The 24,472-nt window shown below is 38.2% G+C and overlaps 1 protein-coding gene across 2 annotated transcripts in view; it reads right to left on the minus strand.

The window, feature by feature from the left end:
• USP32 (ubiquitin specific peptidase 32) overlaps positions 1–24,263 on the minus strand; it is a 242,450-nt gene extending 218,187 nt beyond the window's left edge. Inside the window, exon 1 of one of the 2 annotated variants that reach the window (XM_045488182.1) lies at positions 23,998–24,263. In XM_045488182.1, coding sequence (XP_045344138.1) covers positions 23,998–24,055 — 58 coding nt within the window. In that variant the 5' untranslated portion in view covers positions 24,056–24,263. The remainder of the gene's footprint in view (positions 1–23,997) is intronic. The other variant, XM_045488181.1, reaches the window with a different exon arrangement.
• Positions 24,264–24,472: the final 209 nt, after the last annotated feature.

A 24,472-nucleotide genomic window follows, 5' to 3' on the forward strand; every position in this document is an offset into this window, starting at 1 on the left:
AAGAAAAATAGTTTTAAAAATACCAATTAAAATTTTTTTTAGATAACAAAGATACACAAAGAGACAATAAAAATCACCTTCAACTTCACAACACAGACATAATCTATTAATGTTTTGCAATATAGTTGACCCTTAAACAACTTGGGTGGTGGGGTACTAACCCCACCTCCAGTGGAAAATCCATGGATAATTTTTTGACTCTCCAAAAACTTAACTACTAATAGCCTACTGTTGACTGGTAGCCTTACCAATAACATAAAGTCAATTAACACATATTTTGTATATGTATTATATACTGTATTCTTACAATAAAGTAAACTAGAGAAGAAAATATCATTAAGAAAATCATAGGGAGGTCACCTGGGTGGCTCAGTAGGTTGAACATCTGACTCTTAATTTAGGCTCAGGTCATGACCCCAGAGTCTTGGGATCAAGCCCCACATAGGACTTTGTACTGAGCACGGAGCCTGCTTAAGATTCTCTCTCTCTCCCTCTACCCCTTTCCCTGGCTTGTGCTCTCACACACACTCTCTCTCTAAACCAAAAAATAAAAAATAAAATAAAATAGTCTTATCACTAAATCTTGTCAGTGAAAAGAGAGTATCTTTGTTAAGGTAAGTAACAAAACCTCTAATCCTACAAATCTCCCTACAGAAACAAGTACATCACACACTGTCTATATTAAAAGCAATAAGCTCACACAATTTTATAAGTGTAAGAAAAAAGCTGAGGTTATTATATAGGTCAGCTTAAGCTTCACATCCTTTTCTCTATAAACCACAAACACATTCCTACTTTCTTGAAATCAAATCCTCACCAAAACGAGTATTTTATGAATAATTAGAGACAGTAAGATTAATTCTTAACATAAAGGCAGTCCTTGCTTTGCATGGTTACCACATTCATGAATTTCAGTTTCTACAGGTTTGGTTAAATAACACAAGCCCTTCAAAAACACAGTTCAAATTTCAGTCACCACATCATATTAACTGTAAATAATTTCAAAAAATACAAACTTCACGGCTGGTTCTTCAGTCCATGAATCCCGATGTAAATAAAAGATGCACATTATAATCAGTGACCAATCATGTCACTTCTTTCAAAGCCTGTCTATAATTGGTCCCTATGTAGCTGTTAGAGAGAAGGTGTAATTGTTGTGTGATAAATCCAAGTGATATTTTATGAAAATGGATAATCAAAAGAGGGAACTGGCCAACAAAGATAAAAATGTAGCAAGGAAATGAAGTGATAATGATAAATTCCAATTAAACACAAATGGACATTTAGAAGAAATAGCTGACCATGGAAATGTTGACATTGCTACCTTTCAAGGGACACTAGATATGCATTCAGAGGAACTTAGTGAAAGGTAAATGGGAAAAATAGCCATGACAAAACACCGAGATGTTCCAGAAGAAGCAACACTGGTCAAAAAAAAAAAAAAAAAAAAAAAAACTTTTAGAGAGCTCACACATACTTTCACAACATTGAAAACACAAAAGAGAAAATGTTGGAAGCTAACCCAAACTTAGAAAGGAATGACAATGCACCAAAGCATAGAAAAGATGCCCATTCCACATTTTAAGTTATGCAACAAGGCAAGCGTGAAACTACTCTTGACAGGTTTTTCCACAAGGAAATAAAACACTAATTCTGATATTTTATGCTTTATTTATTTTATTTTTTTAAGCTTATATATTTATTTTGAGAGAGAAAGAGAGGAAAAGCACGCGTGTGTGAGCAGGCGAGGGGCAGAGAGGGAGAGAGAGAGTATCAGCACAGAGCTCAACACAGGATTCTATCTCACGAACTGTGAGATCTTGACCTGAGCTGAAATCAAGAATCAGACACTTAACCAAATGAGCCACCCAGGTACCCCCATTTATTATTTTTTTAAAGTAAGCTCTACACACAACATGGGGCTTGAACTCACGACCCCAAGATCAAGAGTCCCTACTTCTAACATTTTAAATTACACTGGAGTACATAAATATTATCATTGGGCATTTAAAGGAATATCTATAACACACTGTAAATTACATAAGATGAAAGAATTTGCATTCTAGGACCATAAACATATATACAAACTCATGAAGTATACAAACAACACAGACACTAAATTACCTCTTCTGTTAACACTGTTTCTCCTTTTCCTATTTTAAATATAGTAGAAATAAATAAATAAATGTATGTATATATGTATGCATGAATCCAAGTAGTAGAGCTGAGTACATCTCATGGATAAAGCCAGAGTTATGATTACCTTTATGCCATCAACTTTGGTAGAGGCAATGTGACAAAACAATGCAGAAGTAAGCTGAAAATGACAATCAGAGCTGAAATGTAAATTCTAAGCATTAAATGACAGCAGGACAAAAATATCAATAGCAAGTAAAAAAAGTAAATATGAATTTGATGTGCCATTTTTTTTCTGACAATCTTTAATCTCTAAAATAATATAGTAAGACAATAATTCATATCTTCCAACATATGTGAACAGAAAACAATAAATCAGAATATGCACTGCACTTTCACTATCAATTAATTTTTTGCCAATTATTCTGATTTTTTTATTTTATGAAAAGTAACAACTTCTAAAAGATGAAGAAAATTTAATTTCTTCCCTGGAATACTCTAACTGCACTAAGTTACAATATGTCAATAATGGCATTAATGTTTAACACAACATTTACGTATTAATAATCAATTAAAGTCAGTTATCCAATATTCACATTTGGAAAAAAAATTTCAGACTGACACAGCATATCAGATTCCAGTCCAAAATAAAAGTTTCTGCTAATATATCAAGCTACAAAATGCCACTACCAAAAGATAAGAACTTCTGGAAGAATTATTAGATGAATGGCTAACAATCTCTATTAAAAATGCACAGAGAACAATGCTATAATAAAATTTTGATATGCAAAGGACTACATCTAAGGGATTACATAGTTAAAAAGAAACCTCTTACAGCCAATATTTATCACCCTCTTGAACTCACCTATTAATCTATATATGCCCATTAAGATATAATAACTTTTAAGAACCTATCCCCAGACGTTAAGTTAAAAATACACAGGCAGAGCTCTCTTTTAAAAAGTGCCTCTTGTACCCTCTTGCACTTTCAACAATAGCTAAATTATGTAAAGAGCCTAAATGTCCATCAACTGATGAATGGATAAATAAGTTGTGGTTTATATATACAATGGAATACTACTTGGCAATGAGAAAGAATGAAATATGGCCTTTTGTAGCAACGTGGATGGAACTGGAGAGTGTTATGCTAAGTGAAATAAGTCATACAGAGAAAGACAGATACCATATGTTTTCACTCTTATGTGGATCCTGAGAAACTTAACAGAAACCCATGGGGGAGGGGAAGGGGAAAAAAAAGTTAGGGAGGGAGGCAAACCATAAGAGATTCTTAAAAACTGAGAATAAACTGAGGGTTGGGGGCGCCTGGGTGGCTCAGTCGGTTAAGCGTCCGACTTCGGCTCAGGTCACGATCTCGCGGTCGGTGGGTTTGAGCCCCGCGTCCGGGCTCTGTGCTGACAGCTCAAAGCCTGGAGCCTGTTTCCGATTCTGTGTCTCCCTCTCTCTCCGCCCCTCCCCTGCTCATGCTCTGTCTCTCTCTGTCACAAAAATAAATAAAAACATTAAAAAAATAAATATATAAACTGAGGGTTGGTGGGGGGTCGGGGCGGGGGAGGGAAAGTGGGTGATGGGCATTGAGGAGGGCACCTGTTCGGATGAGCATTGGGTGTTGTATGGAAACCAATTTGACAATAAATTTCGTATTTAAAAAATTTAAAAAATTAAAAAATTAAAAGTGCCTACCTAAAATAAAAGATCTTAAAATATATAAATGTCATCTGCATCACTAAGTAGCAATCATATAGTCTCTATTCCAGCAGCATATAGAACATATTAAGCCTTAGGCAACCACAGCACTTCGGTTAACAAAGATTAAATTTTAGAATTCATGAAGACACAAGGCACTTCTCATCCTTCGGGAGGAGACTACCTGCTACCATTTGTGTATGTGTTTGCAGAATAGAGGCTGACTTTTTTCATGTTCCTCAAAGAATAGCCTGACTTTCCACCCTGGCTAAGATTCGATAATAAAGTTGGCTCTCCTGACAGCACTGCTTTTACGAGTATTGTTCATTTTTAATTTATCCATGAAATGTGTGGATTATTTGGAAAATTATTTTTAAAGGATTCTCTTTATGGAGGGGCAGAGTCTTTGCGTTATAGGAAGTAGGGTTCTCTCTACCCTGGTTTTCTGCAACTATGAGGTCAATCTTTCAGGGTTTTGTGGCTTTATCTCTGCACAATCTAAAACTTTAAATTCCAAACTGCCTGACATCATCAAAATTAAAAACTTCTAAGTAACAAAAGATACTATCAAGAGCATGAAAAACATCCCACAGAAAGGGAGAAAATATTTGCAAATCACATACGAGCATACCTCATTTTACAGTACCTCACTTTTCTGCACTTTGCAGATATTGTTTTTTACAACTTGAAGGTTTGTGGCAACTCTAACAGCATCATTTTTTTCAATAGCATTTGCTTATTTCGTGTCTCTATGTCACATTTGGTAATTCTCTCATTATTTCAACTCTTTCATTATTACTATATTTGTTATGGTGCTCAATGATCAGTGATCTTTGATGTTACTATTGTAATTGTTTTGGGGCAGAAAACTTAACTGATAAATGCTGTGTATGTTCTGACTGCTCCACCAACTGGGCATTCCCTCCCTGGTCACTCTTCCTCTCCTCAGGCCTCCCTACTTACTGAGACTCAAAATTGAAATTAGATCAATTAATAATCCTACAATGGTCTCAAGTGTTCAGGTGAAGTGAAGAGCCCCACATCTCTCATTTTAAATCAAAAGCTAAAAATGGGGGCGCCTGGGTAGCTCAGTTGGTTAAGCGTCTTAATTTGGCCTAGGTCATGATCTGGCACTCCATGAGTTCAAGCCCCACATCAGTCTCTGTGCTGACAGCTCAGAGCCTGGAGCCTGCTTCCAATTCTGTGTCTCCCTCTCTCTGCCCCTCCCCCATTTACACTCTGTGTGTGTATCTTTCTCAAAAATAAATAATAAACATTAAAAAAAATTTTTTAAATAAAAGCTAAAAATAACTAAGCTCAGTGATTAAGCTTCAAAAGCATGCTGAAACCTAAGACAGGCCAAAGCCAAAAGCCAGGCCTCTTGCACCAGTTAGCTACATTGTGAATGCAAAAGAAAGGGGTTTTTTCTTTAATATTTATTTATTTTTGAGATAGCACACACAAGTAGGGGAAGGGCGGAGGGCGGGGGGTGGGAGAAACAGAGGATCCGAAGTGGGTTCTGTGCTGTTGCCAACGCACAGAACCCAATGCGGGGCTTGAACTCACAAACAGTGAGATCATGACCTGAGCCAAATTCAGACGCTTAATCTACTGAGCCACCCAGGCACCCAAGAAAAATTCTTGAAGAAAATTAAAACACTATTCCAGTGAACACACAAATGACAAGAAAGCGAAAGTCTTGCTGCTGATAAAAAGTTTTAGTGGTCTAGATTGATCAAACCAGCCACAACATTCCCTGAAACCAAACTCTAATCCAGCATAAGGCTCTAACTCTCTTTAATTCTACGAAGGCTGAGAGAGGTAAGAAAGCTGAAAAAGACCGAAGCTAGCAGAGGTTGGTTCGTGAGGTTTAAGGAAAGAAGCCATCTCTACAACATAAAAGTGCAAGATGAAGCAGCAAATGCTGATGTAGAAACTGAAGCAAGTTATCCAGAAGATATTGGCTGAGATAATTAATGAAGGTGGCTACATTAAGACTTTCACCATAAATGAAACATTACACTGGAAAAAGAGGTCATCTAGGACTTTCCTAGCTAAAGAGAAATCAATGCCTGGCTTCAAAGCTTCATAAGACAGCTGCCTCTCTTGCTAGAGGCTAATGCAGGTGGGGACTTTAAGTTGAAGACAATGCTCACTTACCATTCTGCAAGTCCCAGGGTCCTTAATTCACACTAAGTCTACTGCCTGTGGTCTACAAATGGAACAAAGCCTGGATGACAGCACATCCGTTTATATGATTTACTGAATATTTTAAGGCCACTGTTGAGACCTATTGCTCAGAAAAAAAAAAAAAAAATCCTTTCAAAATACAACTGCTCATTGATAATGAACCTGGTGGTTACCTAAGAAAGCTGAAGGAGATGGACGAACTTAATGTTGTTTTCATGCCTGCTAATACAACATCTATTCTGCAGCCCACAGACCAAGAAGTAATTTCAACTTTCAAATCTTTTTCTTTAAGAAATACATTTCAGGGACACCTGACTCTTGATGTCCTCTCAGGTCAGGTCGTGAGATCTAGCCCTGCATTGGACTCCCACTAAGCATGGAGCCTATTTGGGATTCTCTCTCTCCCTCTCTCTGCCCCGCCCCTACTCACACACACACACGCACGCGTTCTCTCAAAATAAATAAACTTTTAAAAAATAAATTAAAAAGAAAATAAAAAGGAAAAAAAATACATTTCCTAAGACTACAGCTGCCATAGACAGTGACTCCTCTGATGGATCTGGGCAAAATAAATTAAAAACCTTCTGGAAATGATTCATCATTCTAGATGCCATTAAGTACATTTCTGATTCATGGGAAGGGGTCAAAATATGAACATTAACAGGAGTTTGGAAAAAGTTGATTCCAACCCTCATGGATGACTTTGGGGTTTCAAGACTTCAGTGGAGAACCTGCAGATGTGGTGCCTATACCAAGAGAACTAGAAGTGGCGCCTAAAGATATGACTGAATTGCTGCAATCTCATGATAAAAGTTTAACGGGTGAGGAATTAACTTTCATTTATTTTTTTTAAGTTTATTTATTTTTGAGAAAGAGAGAGCAAACACAAGCAGGGGAGGGGCAGAGAAAGAGAGGAAGACATAGAATCTGAAGCAGGCTCTAGGCTCTGAGCCATCAGTGCAGAGCCCAATGCAGGGCTCAAACTCACAAACAGCAAGATCATGACCTGAGCCAAAGTCGGACACTTAACCAACTGAGCCAACCAGGGGCCCCTAATTTTAATGAATGAGTAAAGAAAGTGGTTTCTTGAGATAGAATCTACTCCTGGTACAGATGCTGTAAAGATGGTTGAGGGATGCCTGGCTGGCTCAGTCAAAAGAGCACGTAACTTTTGATTTCAGGGTCATGAGTTCGAGCCCCACATTGGGTGTAGAGATTACTAAAAAAAAATTAAAAAAATAAACCTATAAACTATAAAAAAAAGATGTTGAAATTACAACGAAGGATATAGAATATAAACTAAGTTGACAAAGCAACAGTGGGGTTTGAGAACACTGACTTTCAATTTTGAAATAAGTTCTACTGCAAGCAAAATGCTATCAAATAGGATCTCATGCTACAGAAAAACTGTTTATGAAAGGAAGAATCAATCAATACAGCAGACTTCACTGTAGTCTTATTTTAAGAAATTGCCACAGCTACCCCAACCTTTAGCAACCACCACCCTGAGCACTCAGCAATCAACACCAAGGCAAGACCCTCTACCAGCAAAAAGATTATGACTTGCTGAAAGTTCGGATGACGGTTAGCATTTTTTTTTTTAAGTTTATTTTTTTATTTTTGAGAGAGACAGAAACAGCATGAGCAGGGGAGGGGGAGAGAGAGAGAGAGAGAGGAGAGAGAGAATCACAAGCAGGCTCTGCACTGTCAGCACAGAGCCTGATGCAGGGCTCAAACTCACAAAACCGTGAGACCATGACCTGAGCCCAAACCAAGAGTTGGACACTTCACTGACTAAGCCACCCAGGTGCCCCTAAATAGTTTTTAATTGTGGTATGTAAATTGCTTTTTTAGACATAATGCTAATTCACACTTAACAGACCACAGTATAGTGTAAACATAACTTTTATATAACCAAGCACAGGAAGACATGCTCAACATCACTAGCCATTAAGGAAACACAAAACTACAATGAGGGGCCCTGGCTGGCTCAGTCAGAAGAGCATCTAACTCATAATCTCAGGGTCATGAGTTCAAGCCCCATATTGGGTGTGGAGCCTACTTAAAAAAAAAATAATAATAACTACATGAGACACTATTTCACAACCAATAGGATGGGTAAAATAAGAAAGATAACAAGTACAGGCAAGGATGTGGAAAAATCATAACTCTCATACATGACAGGAGTATAAAATAGCACAGCCACTCTGGACAATAGTTTGGTAGTTCCTCAAACTTAAACATCAAGTTACCATATGACCCAGCAATTTTACTCCTAGGTAGACATTCAAAAGAAATGAAAGCAAGGCGCCTGGGTGGCTCAGTCAATTAAGTGTCCGACTTCACGTCAGGTCATGATCTCACAGTTCGTGAGTTCAAGCCCCACATCGGGCTCTGTGCTGAAAGCTCAGAGCCTGGAACCTGCTTTGGATCCTGTGTCTCCCTCTCTCTCTGCCCCTCCCCAGCTTGCCCTCTGTCTCGTGCTTTCTCTGTCTCAAAAATAATGAATACACATTAAAAAAATTTTTTTTTAAATAAAAAGAACTGAAAGCAGGAACTCAGATCTTTGTCCACCAATGTCCACAGGTCTATTAATCCGTGAATGGATAAACAAAATGGAGTACACACATTATTCAGCCATAAGAAGGAATGAAATTCTGCTACATGCTACAACACGGATGAATCTTAAAAACGTTACGCTAAGTGAAAAATGACACAAAAGGGTAAATATTGCATGATTCCACTCATATGAGGTACCTAAAATGGGCAAATTCAGAGACAAAAAGTAGAAGAGAGGTTACCAGGGTAGGGGGTGGGGAAGAAAATGGGGAGTTATTTAGGGATTATAAAGTTTGTTTGGGGTGATGAACAAGTTCTAGAAACAAATATTGGTGACGATTATACTATATTATGAATGTACTTAATGCCACTGAATTATACAATTTTAAATGGTTCAGAGGATGGGGTTCACAGGTTTGAGCCCCACATCAGGCTCTGCGCTGATAGTACGGAGTCTGCTCGGGATTCTCTCTCCCTCTCTGTTTCTCTCCCACTTGTGGTCTCTCAAAATAAATAAATAAACTTTAAAAATAATAAAATAAAATAATAAAGTTGTCCAAGCAGTAAATTTCATCTTATGTATAATTTACCACAGTAATAAATTGCTAAAGCCAGAAAATCAAAACTATGTACATAACTGAACTTGTGAAGATCAGACAAAAATTCATATGAAATATCTCATAATTCCCTTACAACAATCCTAAAACATATGGTTGAAAATACAATACTGATCATAAGGCTATATTCCTATTACAATCAGAAATCGTGGGGCGCCTGGGTGCCTCAGTCATTTGAGTGTCTGATCTTGATTTCAGCTCAGGTCATGATCTAATGGTTTGTGGAATCAAGCCCTGCGTCAGGCTGTGCACTAACAGTGCAGAGCCTACTTTCTGCCCCATTCCCACTTGCACTGTCTCAAAACAAATAAATAAACATGTTTTAAAAATTGTAATTTAGTGCAATTTTTGCTTTCTCTCTCATGTATATGAGAAAAAGCATATTTATGTATTTGTTAATATCAGAATCACAAGAGACACCGATAAGAAGTAAACACCTTGGGAGCATTCTCAAATCTTCAAACTGAGGCAAACACATAAGATGAGCAAAAGTCTTCTAAATTCCATTGCAACCTACAATTGTCTACCTTCTAATAACTTCTTCTAACATATATAAAACTGCCTGCCATGCACTGCAGTTCTCTTGGACCTATAATTTTAACTTTCAGTCACATTCGTATAAACTGCAAATTGGGAGTTTGAGATAAGAGCCACATGTTATTTAAACATTCAGAAGAAAACATGAAAATGAAAGTTAAAAGATCTTAAAAAAAAATACTAAATAAGATAACTTCATTTTAAGAAGCAACACATCACAATCATATAAAGACACCAAGTAACCATCTGGTTCTCTCTCTCATCAAGCATATGCTGAACAGCTATTTGTGCTGAAAACAATGCAAAGTGGTTTTTAAAACAAACAAAATTCCTCCTCAAGAAACTTAAAGTGGGGAGATTAAGTTAATACATATAACACAATGCTATAGGTATGTAAAAATATTCAAATACCAAGGACACAAATTAAGAGTCACAGGACTTCAAAGGAGATAAGTGCTGGATAGTCCAGGAATATTCCAGAGAAAGGTTAAGATCTAGGCAAAGTCCAGAAGTCCAGAAAGATGAGGAGAATCAAATGAAAATGAACCCTTCATAATCTAGCCTCATCTTGCCTGTCCAACACTGTGTACAATATAAAATTATTAGAATAGATGAAGGTAGAGAAAAACTCAGTCCACATAAGAGAAATCACAGAAATACAAAATGGAGAGCAAATCAATTGGTCCACATAATGCTTATTGTGGAGAAAAAATTAAAAATTTTAAGTAGAAGTACATATTAAGTTATATAAATTATATTTAAAAAGTTCCAGGGGCGCTTGGGTGGCTTAGTTGGTTGAGCATCCGACTTCGGCTCAGGTCACGGTATCACGGTTCGTGGGCTCAAGCCTCGCGTCGGGCTCTGTGCTGACAGCTCAGAGCCTGGAGCCTACTTCAGATTCCATGTCTCCTCTCTCTCTGCCTCTCCCCCGTTCACACCTTGTCTCTCTCTCAAAAATGAACATTAAAAAAAATTTTTTTTAAAGTTCCAAAAATTGCATGGAATTTTGACCTAACTTTAGCATATTTTTCTATTCACACCAATAAGTATTTTCTATTTATGAAAAATTTGAGTGTCTCAGAACCAATCAAATCAAGGTTCACCTGCAAAATGTGAGCATTAATTTTAATGCTGTTTTTAGCTGCTAATTATAACACAACTTACAAATCTACAAGTCTTTTTGTATAAGATTATGTTTCCCTTTCCTTCATATTTTCTACTGAGTGCTTCATAAATTCAGGTAATTTTAGTTTAGGGCAAGCAGATATTCCTTTTAACCCAAATTCTAAATGTTTATTTTTCTGGAATATTTGAATATTTGTATAAATGTCATGAAACTATAATTTATCTCATAAAAATACAATTTACCAAATTTTGACTATTAGTTTTATTCTGTCAGCTTTCTCCTTTATTCAGAGGGTACCCATTCATTCAATCAACATTTTAATAAGCCCTGCCTTATTACCTTCTAAGCTCTAGAGTTATTCTCAAGGATTTCAGAACTCAAAGTAGACAGCCAATTAAACTAGCAGCTATAATGAAGAGGGATAACCACTACAATAAAAGTGTGTTACAGCAGAGAGGAGGAGGAAAAGTAGGAGCAATATGAGGGAAGACTACTGAGAGGACTTGATGCCTGGGCTTAGTTTTAATGCATAAAGATCTGGTAAAGCTGACAGTTCAGGGAGAAAGATGTGTGTCAATTCATCAATAAGCACGTACTTCACGTCAGACACTATGCCAGCTTCTGGAAATAAAAAAAATATACACTAGCCCTAATTTCAAGATACTGGTAATCTTTTCGGAAATGTACTTCATAAAGAAAAGGTTTAAAATTCGGTGGTTTAATTTTTATTTTTTCAAATTTATATCCAAATCAGTTAGCATACAGTGCAACGATGATTTCAGGAGTAGATTCCTTAGTGCCCCTTACCCATTTAGTCCATTTCCCCCCCCCACAATCCCTCCAGTAATCCTCAGTCTGTTCTCCGTATTTATGAGTCTCTTCTGTTTTGTCCCCTTCCCTGTTTTTATATTATTTTTGTTTCCCTTCCCTTATGTTCACCTGTTTTGTCTCTTGAAGTCCGCATATGAGTGAAGTCATACGATTTTTGTCTTTCTCTAATTTCACTTAGTATAATACCCTCCAGTTCCATCCATGTAGTTGCAAATGGTAAAATTTGGTCTCAAAAATGAGTTCATGGGGCACCTAGGTGATTCAACTGGTTACACATCAGACTTGATTTTGGCTGAGGTCATGCTCCCAGGGTCATGGGAGCAAGCCCCACGTTTGGCTCTGCGCTGAGCATGGAACCTGCTTAAAATTCCCCACCTCTCTCTCTGTCCCCCTGCCCCTCACCCCTGCTCATGTGCTCTCTAAAGTAAAAATTAATTAATTATGGGCACCTGGGTGGCTCAGTAAGTTAAGCATCCATGACTCAGGTCATGATCTCTTGGTTTGTGGGTTTGAGCCCCACATCAGTGCTGACAGCTCAGAGCCTGGAGCCTGCTTTGAGTTCTCGCTCTCTCTCTACCCCTCCCCTGCTCGCACACTCTCAAAACTAAAAAAAAAATTTTTTTTAATTTTTAATTAATTAAAAAAATAGGGCACCTGGGTGGCTCAGTTGATTGGGTGTCCAACTTCTGCTTGGGTCACGAGCTTGTGGTTCGTGGGTTTGAGCCCTGCATCAGGCTCTGTGCTGATGGTGCAGAGCCTGCTTAGGATTCTCTCTCTCCCCCTCTCTCTGCCTCTTTCATGCACTCTCTCTCTCTCTCAAAAAAATAAACTTAAAAAGAAAAAAGAACACAGTGCTCTGGGTGTATTAATATATACATGAAAATTTAAAAATGGGTTTGCATCTCATTTAAAAAATTTAGTTCACCATGCACACACACACAAAGTGAATATTGTATGATTTATTTATACAAGACTCAAATATAGATAAAGCTAATGTATAGGGATAGAAATTAGAATAGTGGTTACCTCTGCGGGGCAGTATCAACTGGGAGAGGGCAAGAGAGAGCCTATTGCAATGTTAGAAATGTTGCTCTCTATCCTGGTTTTGCATGGTGGTTGCTTAGGTACATAGCTAGAATTTCACTAAGCTATATAGTAAAATTTGTGCACTTTAGTGTATGTAAGTAATAAAGGAAGACATTCCAAGATCTAGGAAGCAGCATTTCAAAGGCAGAGTGTTCACACAGAAGCCAAATCACAGAAACTACAAGGGCTTGCCACACTAAAGACTGTCTTCAAACCATAGGTGTTGCGCACTTCCCACTGATGAGCATCTGAGTAAAATGACCAGTTGTGTATTTCAGAAAGATTATTCTGGTGGAAATATAAAGAATGGATTGAGGAGATAGGAGACTAATAATAGTCCAGAGGACAGAAGGCCTTTTCTAAGGCAGTAACTTTAAAGATGCAGAAGTAAGGGGGCACCTGGGTGGCTCAGTCAGTTAAGCATCCGACTTTGGCTCAGGTCATGATCTCGTGGTTGGTGAGTTCCAGCCCTGCGTTGGGCTCTGTGCTGACAGCTCAGAGCCTGGAACCTGCTTCAGATTTTGTGTCTCCCCCTCTCTATGCCCCTCCCATGCTCATGCTCTGCCTCCCTCTCTCAATAATAAATACACATTAAAAAGTTTTTTTAAAAAAAAATGCAGATGAAACATAAGATAGTAAGAAGATATCGATTAAATTTGAACAGAGAAAATAAAAAAAAAGTCTCAACTGATAAACAGGTTTCTGGCTTGGGATCATAGGTAGTAAACCACATACGTGCAATATATAAGCCGATCTGTGGAAAAATAAGTTGCATTTAGTTTGGGACTCTACTGAAATAATATTAAAAAACACGCTCAAAAAAAAAAAAAACTCCACTCAAAATAGAACATTTTTCTATGACGTTATTTACTGCCAAGTGCTCATTCAGTTGATATCCTATTTCTTTCATTATTTAAATATAATTTGTTTGGCAATCTTCTGTCAACTTCAATTTATATCTATATGTACCCGTAATGTGACAATATAAAATGCTTCCACCATTAGATAATTACTCCTTACTATGCCTCTAAGCCTATAAAGAATAAGTAATTTCTTGTCCTTCCATAATTAGCTGTAAAGAGGTATTCTTACCTCAGCATCTCTGACAAAGAATTAACTTCTGATCTATAAAACTCCACACAGTGAAATATTTCACTTATGGATGCTTGCATAAACTAAAGAATCTCTAAACCAAATTTATTAATCAAACAACTGCTCTAAACCCACCACAGCTTCCTACCACAGCTGCTCACCAATAGATTCCAAAACCAACTTTAAAAGCAGAGCCAAAAATGACATAATAAAACATTAATACAAGTAACATTTTTTAAAGGCAAAAGATGCATTTAAATATATGTACACAGATATAAAAATACAAGTTTTAAACCTCAGGGCATACACCCATGAGTACACACACATTTATCCTGAACAAAGTTTTCTCTAAAAGTTTAATCTGGTTTTTTAGAAAAGATTGCTTTGATATACAATTCAGTCATTCAACAAACACGTACTGAGTAGCTAACACAGGACAAACAACATGCAATTGCTAGAAATAGCAGTGAACAAAACAGACATGTCCCCACCCTCATGGAGGTTTACAATCTAGTGATATGTGATCATGAAAACTGCAATCTAGGGCAATGTCTTCCTCTTACCCCAGTTTCTAACTGACCATGCAATGAATCTGCCCTAAGGCTTAAATTAAGACCCACATGACCAGAGATTAAGGATTACTAAAAAGGAACTTCAGTATCAGTATAATTACTTGGTTAAAACAGAGACAGCCTCTTAGAAACTGAAGAGTGGAAAAAAAAGAATAGTGATATAAGAATTATTTTAAAGCAAGAAAGCACCAGGTCAAGAATGAAGGTCTTAAAGCTTCACTACCCATTGCACCCTTCTTCAGAAAGCTACCAGAGAACAAGCTCCATCAAAATAACGAGTAAGTCAAGAAAGAGGAAACAAGGCATACAACAGGAGATCCAACACAGAACACTGAAGGAAATCTCAGGATGAATGGTAAAGAAGATCCCAGCATGGCAACTATGCTTCAAGCACAAAGGCAGCAGGTACAGACCTGAACAGGCCAAAAAGCTCCAAGAAAATTTTCCAATATAATGACCCGAGTGAACATTAATATATGGATTAGATTTAACTATTGGTGGGATTTTGGGGGTTGAATTATAGTGAATAGAATCCCAAGCAAATAAAAGAGAAGGTAATTATTAAAGGAAATATTTAGAAGGAAAGTATACAGGAAAAGTAATCCTACTATATCAAATGGCTTAGCTGTGAAAAGCATTTATAAAAACCTAATCATGTAAATACTGAACAATGATCTAACCATAATTAAAATATACATATACCAAAATGAGGAAATGGGACTACAGAGGTGTACATGTGTGTATCTGGAGGGCAGGTAGCAGTGAAATAAAGAGCTAAATCCTAATCTTTAATACTGGGATGCCAAATAAACATTCCTTAAATGAAAAAAAAAAAGTATCAATATAAATATATTACTTCGAGATAAAAAGTAAAGACCAATTAATAGATTTAAAATATTAAAAGTACTGGATAATAAGCAGAGGAAAACTGCCAAGGGAGACAGGGTAACAGTACTACTGCTTTCATAAGTAACCCTGTAGAACTATTTGATTCTAAATTCTGAACATATATCACTGTGATAAAAATTAAAACTAAAAGACTAGAAAAGAAGGAGGGAGGGGCGCCTGGGTGGCGCAGTCGGTTAAGCGTCCGACTTCAGCCAGGTCACGATCTCGCGGTCAGTGAGTTCGAGCCCCGCGTCAGGCTCTGGGCTGATGGCTCAGAGCCTGGAGCCTGTTTCCGATTCTGTGTCTCCCTCTCTCTCTGCCCCTCCCCCGTTCATACTCTGTCTCTCTCTGTCCCAAAAATAAATAAACGTTGAAAAAAAAAAAAAAATTTAAAAAGAAGGAGGGAGGAGGAGCATTAGTTATGGAACTTAAGAGAAAAAGAAACTTGGAGCCAAAAAAAAGGGGGGAGGGGGGCGCCTGGGTGACTCAGACGGTTAAGCATCCGACTTCTGCTCAGGTCATGATCTCACGGTTTATGGGTTCGAGCCCCGCATCAGGCTCTGTGCTGACAGCTCGGAGCCTGGAGCCTCCTTCGGATTCTGTGTCTCTCCTTCTCTCTGCTCCTCCCCCTGCTCATACTGTGTCTCTCTCTCTCATAAATAAATAAACATATATTTTAAAAAGCTATACATAGGGGCGCCCGGGTGGCGCGGTCGGTTGAGCGTCCGACTTCAGCCAGGTCACGATCTCGCGGTCCGTGAGTTCGAGCCCCGCGTCGGGCTCTGGGCTGATGGCTCAGAGCCTAGAGCCTGTTTCCGATTCTGTGTCTCCCTCTCTCTCTGCCCCTCCCCCGTTCATGCTCTGTCTCTCTCTGTCCCAAAAATAAATAAACGTTGAAAAAAAATTTTAAAAAAATAAAAAAATAAAATAAATAAAAATAAAAAGCTATACATAAATTTTATTTATTTATTTATTTTGCTTTTAGTGAATTCTATGCCCAATGTGGGGCTCAAACTCATGAGCCTGAGATCAAGAGTTGCATGCTCTACCAACTGAGCCAGACAGGCGCCCCTAAAATTTACTTTTAAATCACCTGGACTATTTCAAACCAATGAGAACACTCTGTATATTGATGTAAATCTTATTCTCAGCTTCCAAATTAACACTGTACATTTTAAACAAGTAAGTTTCCAACTCTTAGATTTGGCAGTAGGATGATGCTTGTCATCATGGATGAAAAGTACATGAAGATCACTGTCTAAAAATAAATCATTTCATGAGCAAAATTATTAAATATTACATTTTTACAAAAAGACATTCTCCAGTGTTCATAAACATAATACTTAATGACATACTAGTCTCTTAATATCCACTTAGTAATTTACATTATGAGGTATCAACTTAAATATCTGAACTAAACAGATAAAATTATATATTGTATTTAAGGCTGTTACATTTTTATCTATCATTCAAAATCTTTAGCACATTTTTCAAAGCTGATTTAAGGAAATCTTGAGATGAATACATTGTTTGGTATACTGAGTCCTTATCAGTACCTGATCATTTACCCTCCAACCTTACAAACATTATTCAAGTTCTCCAAATCTTCTACCCATCATTTATACATTCACCACCATCCAATATTTACTGAACACTTAAAATACACCTGGCACTGCACCTATCCTGGTACCGGAGATTCATCATCATGTCTGACAATAAACATGTTAATTATATATTATGATAAAGGCTACAAATGAACGTTACAGAATAGTACAACACTGATGGAAAACCACTTCATATAAGATAAGAGAAGGCCTTACTGAGGCCATCAGAGCTTGGACTTCAGGTATGAAGAATGAGCCAGACCTGTGAAAATTTGTAAGCAGCCTTTCCAGCCTGAGAGGAAAGGAATCAACAGAATCTCATTTGAATTGTAGGATTACACTGGCTGCTGCCATGAAACTAGAAAACCACTGCATGGTATCTTAGAAAGAGATGATGGCATCTAGGACTAGAGTAGCAGCAGTGAAGATGAATAGAAGTTAACAGACTAGACTGGATACCAACTAAATGAAGTAGATGGCCAACTCAAACGGGGGATAAGAAGATAGGCCAGATGGTGAAAGAAAGGAAAAACTGAGGAAGTCTGCAAGATTCTTCACTTTAGCAACTATCTTGCAATAGCGGTACTAATTATTATCCTGGAAGAAAGACTAGGGGAGGACTACTTTGATAGAAGGGTCCTTTTCATAATGCAATCTCTTTAGAGTCTTTCACAAGTCATTAAAAAAGGCAAGAATCACAGCAAACCTTAAAAGCCTTTTCCTCTGAGGGCTACAATGCTGAGACAACCTAACTTCTTTATGGAAATGAAAGAGGAGCTGGAGAATTTCTTTGTAAAACTTCATTTTAGCATAGTTTCCTTTAATGCTGTGCAACATCAAGGATTCCAAGAACCATATTACAGCAAGGTCTTGATATATCAATTTTTCTGAACCTTGTCTACAAAATAGTTATTGAGATTTCCCTGAACTAAAAAGAGACTTATGTCAATGAACATTAAATCCCTAATAAGGAAGGGTGTTAAAGAAGGCCTTCATCTTTGAATAGATAGGTCTTCTAATAGATAGGTCTCTGACTTTAACGTAAATACTAAAATACTAGTTTCATCAGGCTTTTGTGTCAGTAATTAATGATCCACCTTTTATTTTCAAAAGATCCTTATTACTAGATAAGAGGAACAAGAAAATTTATTAGCATAAAGAAAGAGGTGGAGTGGCTCAATTTAAATATTCATTTTTTTAAAAAGCAGATTTTTTGTTTAAAGTTATTCATTTAAGTAATCTAAACCTAATGTGGGGCTCAAACTCACAATCCAGAGATCAAGAGTCCCATGCTCCTTAGACTAAACCAGCCAGGTGCCCCTGCAGTGGCTCAATTTAAATACATGCATCAAGAAGCCTAAAAGGTAAAAGCAGAAGCATAAACAAGTCCTGAGCAGAGAAGCCATACTTTCTGGATACAGTATGAAAAGAACTCTCAGTCCCATCTTAGTCTTCTCAGTACCATTTCAAACCATCGCCCATTTTTTCTAATTGGAGTATAATTGACATACAACATACAACATTATATCAGTTTTAGGTGATCTGACAATTATATACATTACAAAATGCTCACCATGATTAGTGTAGTTAGCATCTGTCGCCAAAGTTATTACAATATTATTGACTATATTCTCTCTGCTGAACTTTCCATCCCTGTGACTTAATTATAACTGGAGTTTGTATCCCTTAATCTCCTTCACCTAGTTTACCCATTCCCTCACCCACCTCCCCTCTGGCAACCACTAACTTGTTTCTCTATATTTATGAGTCTGTTTCTCTTTGTTGCAGTTGGTTTGTTCATTTGTTTTTTAGATTCCACATATAAGTGAAACCATATGGTATTTGCTTTTCTCTGTCTGACTTGTTTCATTTAGCATAATACCCTCTAGGTCTATCCATGTTGTCCAGATTCAAATCACCAACATTTTTTTTTTTTAAGTAGGAATCACACCCAGTATGGAGCCCAATGAAGGACTTGAACTTACAACCCTGAGATCAAGACCTAGGCTGAGATCAAGAGTCAGATGCTTAACCAACTGAGCCACCCAGGCACCCCAAAACCACCAACTTTTAATTCATAAATAAAATACCTTCACCTCTGCAGCTATTTAACATCAAACCTTCTAATCCAGCTCTCAGACTTAATCTTTAGTACTCCAAATCCAAAGATGGATTTCCTATAGTCCTAGCAAGAATAATAATCATTTCTCTAACTTTTCCTGTGACCTACATATTATCAAGTACCAAAAATCTTCCCTTTCTCCTGAAAAAACAACTCATGATTGGTTGGTCACCACATTACTAACCCTAGGTTACTTACACATCTTTCTGGAAGGTGACCCTGAATGCTGTCACTGTGAAGTCTCACTAACTAGGCACAAGACAAACAATTAACAAAGCAAAACAAAAAAAAAAAAAAAAAAAAAAAAAAAAGAAAAGAAAAGAAAAAAAAACAACAACAGCTGTTCAGTTTGGTAAATGGAAGGCCATTATCCATCAAGTGATGTCACCTCATTCTGCTCATCCTCCCCAAATCCAGGGTTCATTAGTGTATTTATCTCCTCTTTGTCATGGACACTCCATACGGAGTGTCGAACTGGAGACTATGAAGAACAGCACCTATGTAATTATTTAGGTGACTACATATAAAGAGACTAACTTAAAACTGCCCCATTTTTCTCCTTTATGTATAATAACAGCTGGTTAGGTATACTTGCAAATGGCTTAACCAAAACTTGCAATTCCACTGTAATGCAAGAGTTCACTGATAGATTTAATAAATTCAGATGAAGGCAAATTAAGTGCCTTAATAAGAGAAAACAGTGCATCCTAGAAGATGCCAACTGTGAAATTAAATTTTCACTTATACAATGATATATTATGCTAAACTGCCTAACATCACATCATAGGCAGTATAATATCAACGAAATTTTAGTATTAACACTACGAAACTTGATGAATAAAATCTTGATTGGTGAGTCAATGTTTTAGAGCATATTAGGGCTGGTAGATAATAAGCAAAATGAAAAGTAATGGAATCTTCAACTATTACATGCTTAATTATTTCACTAGCAAAGACAATAACCTTTAAGTGACGAGGAAATAAAACTCTTTAATACACAATTATTGAGCACACACAATGAAATGAATAGTGTTAGGGCACTTTCAGGCCAATACACCAACACACACTCTACATTCCTATAGCACTTCGTTCTATAGCACTGTAGAATTTAACATACTATATGTTATTTATAAATGATATACATATATACTACTTTTTGCAAATATTGTCCATTATCAAACATACACAAAATAAGGGCACCTGGGTGGCTCAGTCAATTAAGTGTCCAAGTTCAGCTCCGGTCATGATCTCATGGTTCGTGAGTTCCAGCCCCGCATCCGGCTCTGTGCTGACAGCTCAGAGCCTGGAACCTGCTTCAGATTCTGTGTCTCCCTCTCTCTCTGCCCCTCCCCTGCTCATGCTCTGTCTCTCTCTCTCAAAAATAAATAAAAATTTTTTTAAAAAATTCACAAAATACAACTTTAAAAAGATGTTTCAATATTTTATCCCTACCTCATATGGATAGTTCTGCATACACCTTGAGTTACATACACTTCAGTGGACTGACCAGGCTATATGCTCCTAGAGAGAGGGTTTTAGTCATCTTTGCTTCCTTGGTGCCTAAGTCACAGGTAGCACTCAGTAAAAATTGCTGTATTTCATCACCCAACTATTTAGTCCAATGTAAAGTGCCAAAATTCTTTTTAAAAAAATTTTTTAATGTTTATTTATTTTTGAGAGAGACAGAGAGCAAGCAGGGGAAGGCAGAGAGAGAGAGAGAGAGAGAGAGACACAGAATCAGAAGTAGGCTCCAGGCTCTGAGCTGTCCGCACAGAGACGAACGCAGGGATTGAACTCACAAACCATGAGATCATGACCTGAGCCAAAGTCGGACACTCAACTGACTGAGCCACCCAAGCACCCCAGTTGTTCTTAAGGAAAGGGATTAGAAGAAATTCACCCACTATATTTTATTAACATCATTTAAAAGTTAAGGACAATTTTAATTCAGCCAATTCTAAGGGGGAAAAAAAGCCTTATTATTCTCAGTTTCCAGAATGATGAAAAGGAGAGAGGAGCAGGAAGAAAGAATTAAAGAACTGGAGATTTTTAAGTTTCTCGGAGTTCTGAAATACTCTAAACTTCAACTCCTCTTTCATTCAATATTTTTTAATACTATGCTCCAAGCATTTAGAATATATTTTCAGGAATACACAAGCCACAAACTTAGATGCAATAGGAAGTGAAATAAAGAGATGAACATAGCTGCTAAAATTCTCACTACTCGTGAAGTACAGTAGATGTACTTCAGAAAATACCAGCAATCTAAACCAGGGTCAAGCCTTTCAAGGAAAAGCCTATTTGCATTCTATTCAAGATATTCAAGACAGATAACAAAAATAAAAGCTACCACAAATCTCCCTTAAAAAACTTTAAACATATGCTGTCGTATGTATATAACTGGCACACAGTCTAGCTAAAATAGCATGCAAAATCAATCTTCCTAATTTCTAGAGCTTCTGAAATGTAAATGAGAAGTCACTAAACTGCCCTTCGCTTAGGTAGTGTTATCTGTCATTAACATAACACTCCATTTCCAAGGCTCTGTTTTACAAGATAAATTGCCTGCAATTCCATGTTTGCTTCCAGCAATATACAGTTGACTATTTCTTTTAATACTACCTAAATATGATTAGGCATTATTTACTGGTCAGTAATTTTAAGAAAGCCAAGAGGGGTAGGCATTTCAGTAGTTTATCAAACTTGCTTTTTTACTTGTACAGTGATTCATATAACCAACATTGTGTTTGTCCAATCCTCTCCCTAACACCCACCCCTATTCACCCTAAAAAGTAAATAAGACCAACAGATAGAGGTTTTGGTACCTATTTAGTTCATGTGCCCCCCCAAAAGTTCCCAAACCATTTTTTAGCTCTACCAAAAGTTTTATAAATTCTTTGTATATAACCTCAGTAAATGAAATTCTATATTAAAGTCTAACATTTACTACGGTAAATAGTATATTCAAAAGAATTGCCCACTTTAAAAAAAAAAAAAAAGCTCCTGGTTTACATTTAGAAATACTACTTATCAGTTTGGTTCTCTCTTTTGCTTTAATTTTCTTCTGGAGCAAAACTGATAAAACAAATTTATTCAAAGAAGAGTTAAAGGTTTTAACAAATATTTTGCTACCTCTTCAAATATACATTTTAAATTCAACAGGCAAACACTTCATAATAAATTGAACAAAGACCTTCAATCAAATCAGTTTAAAACACACCAACTATTAATTTCCTTTATATTTACAAAAGTACTAAAATCTTAGTTTGATATGAGAGTAAGCGGGGTACAGTTGAATAAAAGTTAAATTTTAGAATTCCTTTAATGCCAACTACATCACCCTCAAACTTAAGAAACGAAATACTTCTAAACCATGAAGCTGTGAATCAATTTGATTGATGTCCTCTTTCATGCCATGTAAAGCCATTGCCTAATTGAGGCCAGACCTGTCAGGCTCAACAGCATCCCGGAAATGACCAGCCTACTAGGGCTGGAAACACATCAAGAATTTGGAATATTTCTCATATTGAGAAAAAAGTTCAAGTAAAATTGTCCATAAGAACAATCATTCATTGTTCTGTAGGAAAAAAAGATATAAAAAGCATATTTTCGTTATTCTGGTCAGTCCACAATGAACACATACACCTAAATTCTTTATTTTCAGGTGATATCCCACTGAATTTACCTTTGTTTCTTACATACAAAGAAGAGTTTACTACTAAATCCTCATTTTGAATGTCTGTCTTTTAAGCCAATTTTTATTTTATAGCCTTAGCTACTGAAACCATCACCTGGAGCATGGCTGGTTTCTTGACTTAGAAACCTGTTAACAATAATGCCAAGCATCCAACCTGCTTAATGTTTCACTTCTTATCAAAAAAAAACCCATTAAATGTCGAAAAGAAATACACGCATACATACATACACACACACACACTCAAATCCCACTCATGAAAAATTAAGTCACATTCCGGCCATAAACTGCAATAGACACTTCCAGTTAGCGTGTGCTTTAGTAATCACCAACAGCGGTATCAGAGAAAGTGGTAGGGGGTTGGGGCTATTAGCAACACACTGTGCATCAGAGCCAATAAGCAGCAGGCTAGGACTGGCAGCAAGGCCGGTCTCTAAAGGGAGCTATAACACAATATCAGAATGCTGAATTTCCGAATGCCATTTTATAGGAAGGGAGGGGGTGAGAACTGGGGATCAAGTGCAATAAAAGGCTCTGGCCAACGTCTAAGGAGATGTAACCTAAGACAAGGTCTTGTGCAAAACCAGCTGTCCAGTCTCATCTCACCTCAAATACAACTTAATTTCAGGTCGTTCTTATCAAAGTCAGCCGCTCAAAAGGTGAGGGGGTGGCAGGAGTGGATGACGATAGCCCCCTAGAGACTAGCAAAGGCCCTCGGAAAAGGCGGAGACTCCACAACTGGAAGGGGCTTCCAACAGCAAAAAGAGAAGAGAGCTTTGCAGCCGCCTCCCCTCTCCCTTCCAACCAAGGTTGTTGGGTATGAGCTTAGGATGTTGTCGGGTTTTATGAAGGAGTGATATCAGAAAATGGCAGTAAAGGATGAGGGGGGCTGGAATGGCTGATGCCACCCAAGAAAGGAGGGAGAGAAGACTTCTCTGGACACATCCAAGATAACAACGCCACCAAAGAGCACGGGCATTTCCGTGCCAGAGCCAGATACCCCTCTCTCTGGGAAAGCTTCTCCCCCTTTCCATACGGTCCCAATTCCCAAACACTGCTCCCACCCGACCCTTCTCCCTCATAATATTCCCCGTCGCTCCCCCAAAGAGGGCCTCCTTTCCCATCCTCCTCAGGCACCCTCAAGCGCTCAACCTCCCCTCCCCTTCCCCGGTCACCCACCCTCGGGGCAGCCTGTCGCTGGCCTCCCCCGCACCTCGTCCAGACCCCTCCCCCCCTCACCTCTCCTCAGAGCCTCCTCGTAGCTGAGGAATCCGATCCGTGACTCCTTGGCGCCCATGCTCCCCTCATCCCCTCGGCCGGGGGTCGGAGCCTAATCTCGCCCCCACCCCCCCTCCCGCCTGCGACTAGGCGTCCCTGGGTGACGGTGTCGGCGTCCCCCAGCCCCCTCCTCTCCCCACACTAACAAGTGCGGCTTCTGCCCCGGCAGCTCCTCCCGGCCGCCGCCACCGCCTCCATGCCTAATCACGTGACCCGCTCCCACCCCGCCCCCTTCCCCTCCCTCCTACTCCGCCCTTTTCTCTCCTCCCTTCCCTTTCCTCCTCACGCCCTTTTCCCTCCCCCCACCCCCCTCCCGCCGGCCCCGCCGAGGGTCACCTGACCCGAGGCCGGGGATTGTTCCGGGTAATGGCCGCCAGGGGCCACTCACTTCGCCCCGCCCCCAAGCTCTCCGCGCGCAGGAGCGCAGAGGAGGGGC

Source organism: Leopardus geoffroyi, chromosome E1 (assembly GCF_018350155.1).
Source record: "Leopardus geoffroyi isolate Oge1 chromosome E1, O.geoffroyi_Oge1_pat1.0, whole genome shotgun sequence".
Lineage (NCBI taxonomy): Eukaryota > Metazoa > Chordata > Mammalia > Carnivora > Felidae > Leopardus > Leopardus geoffroyi.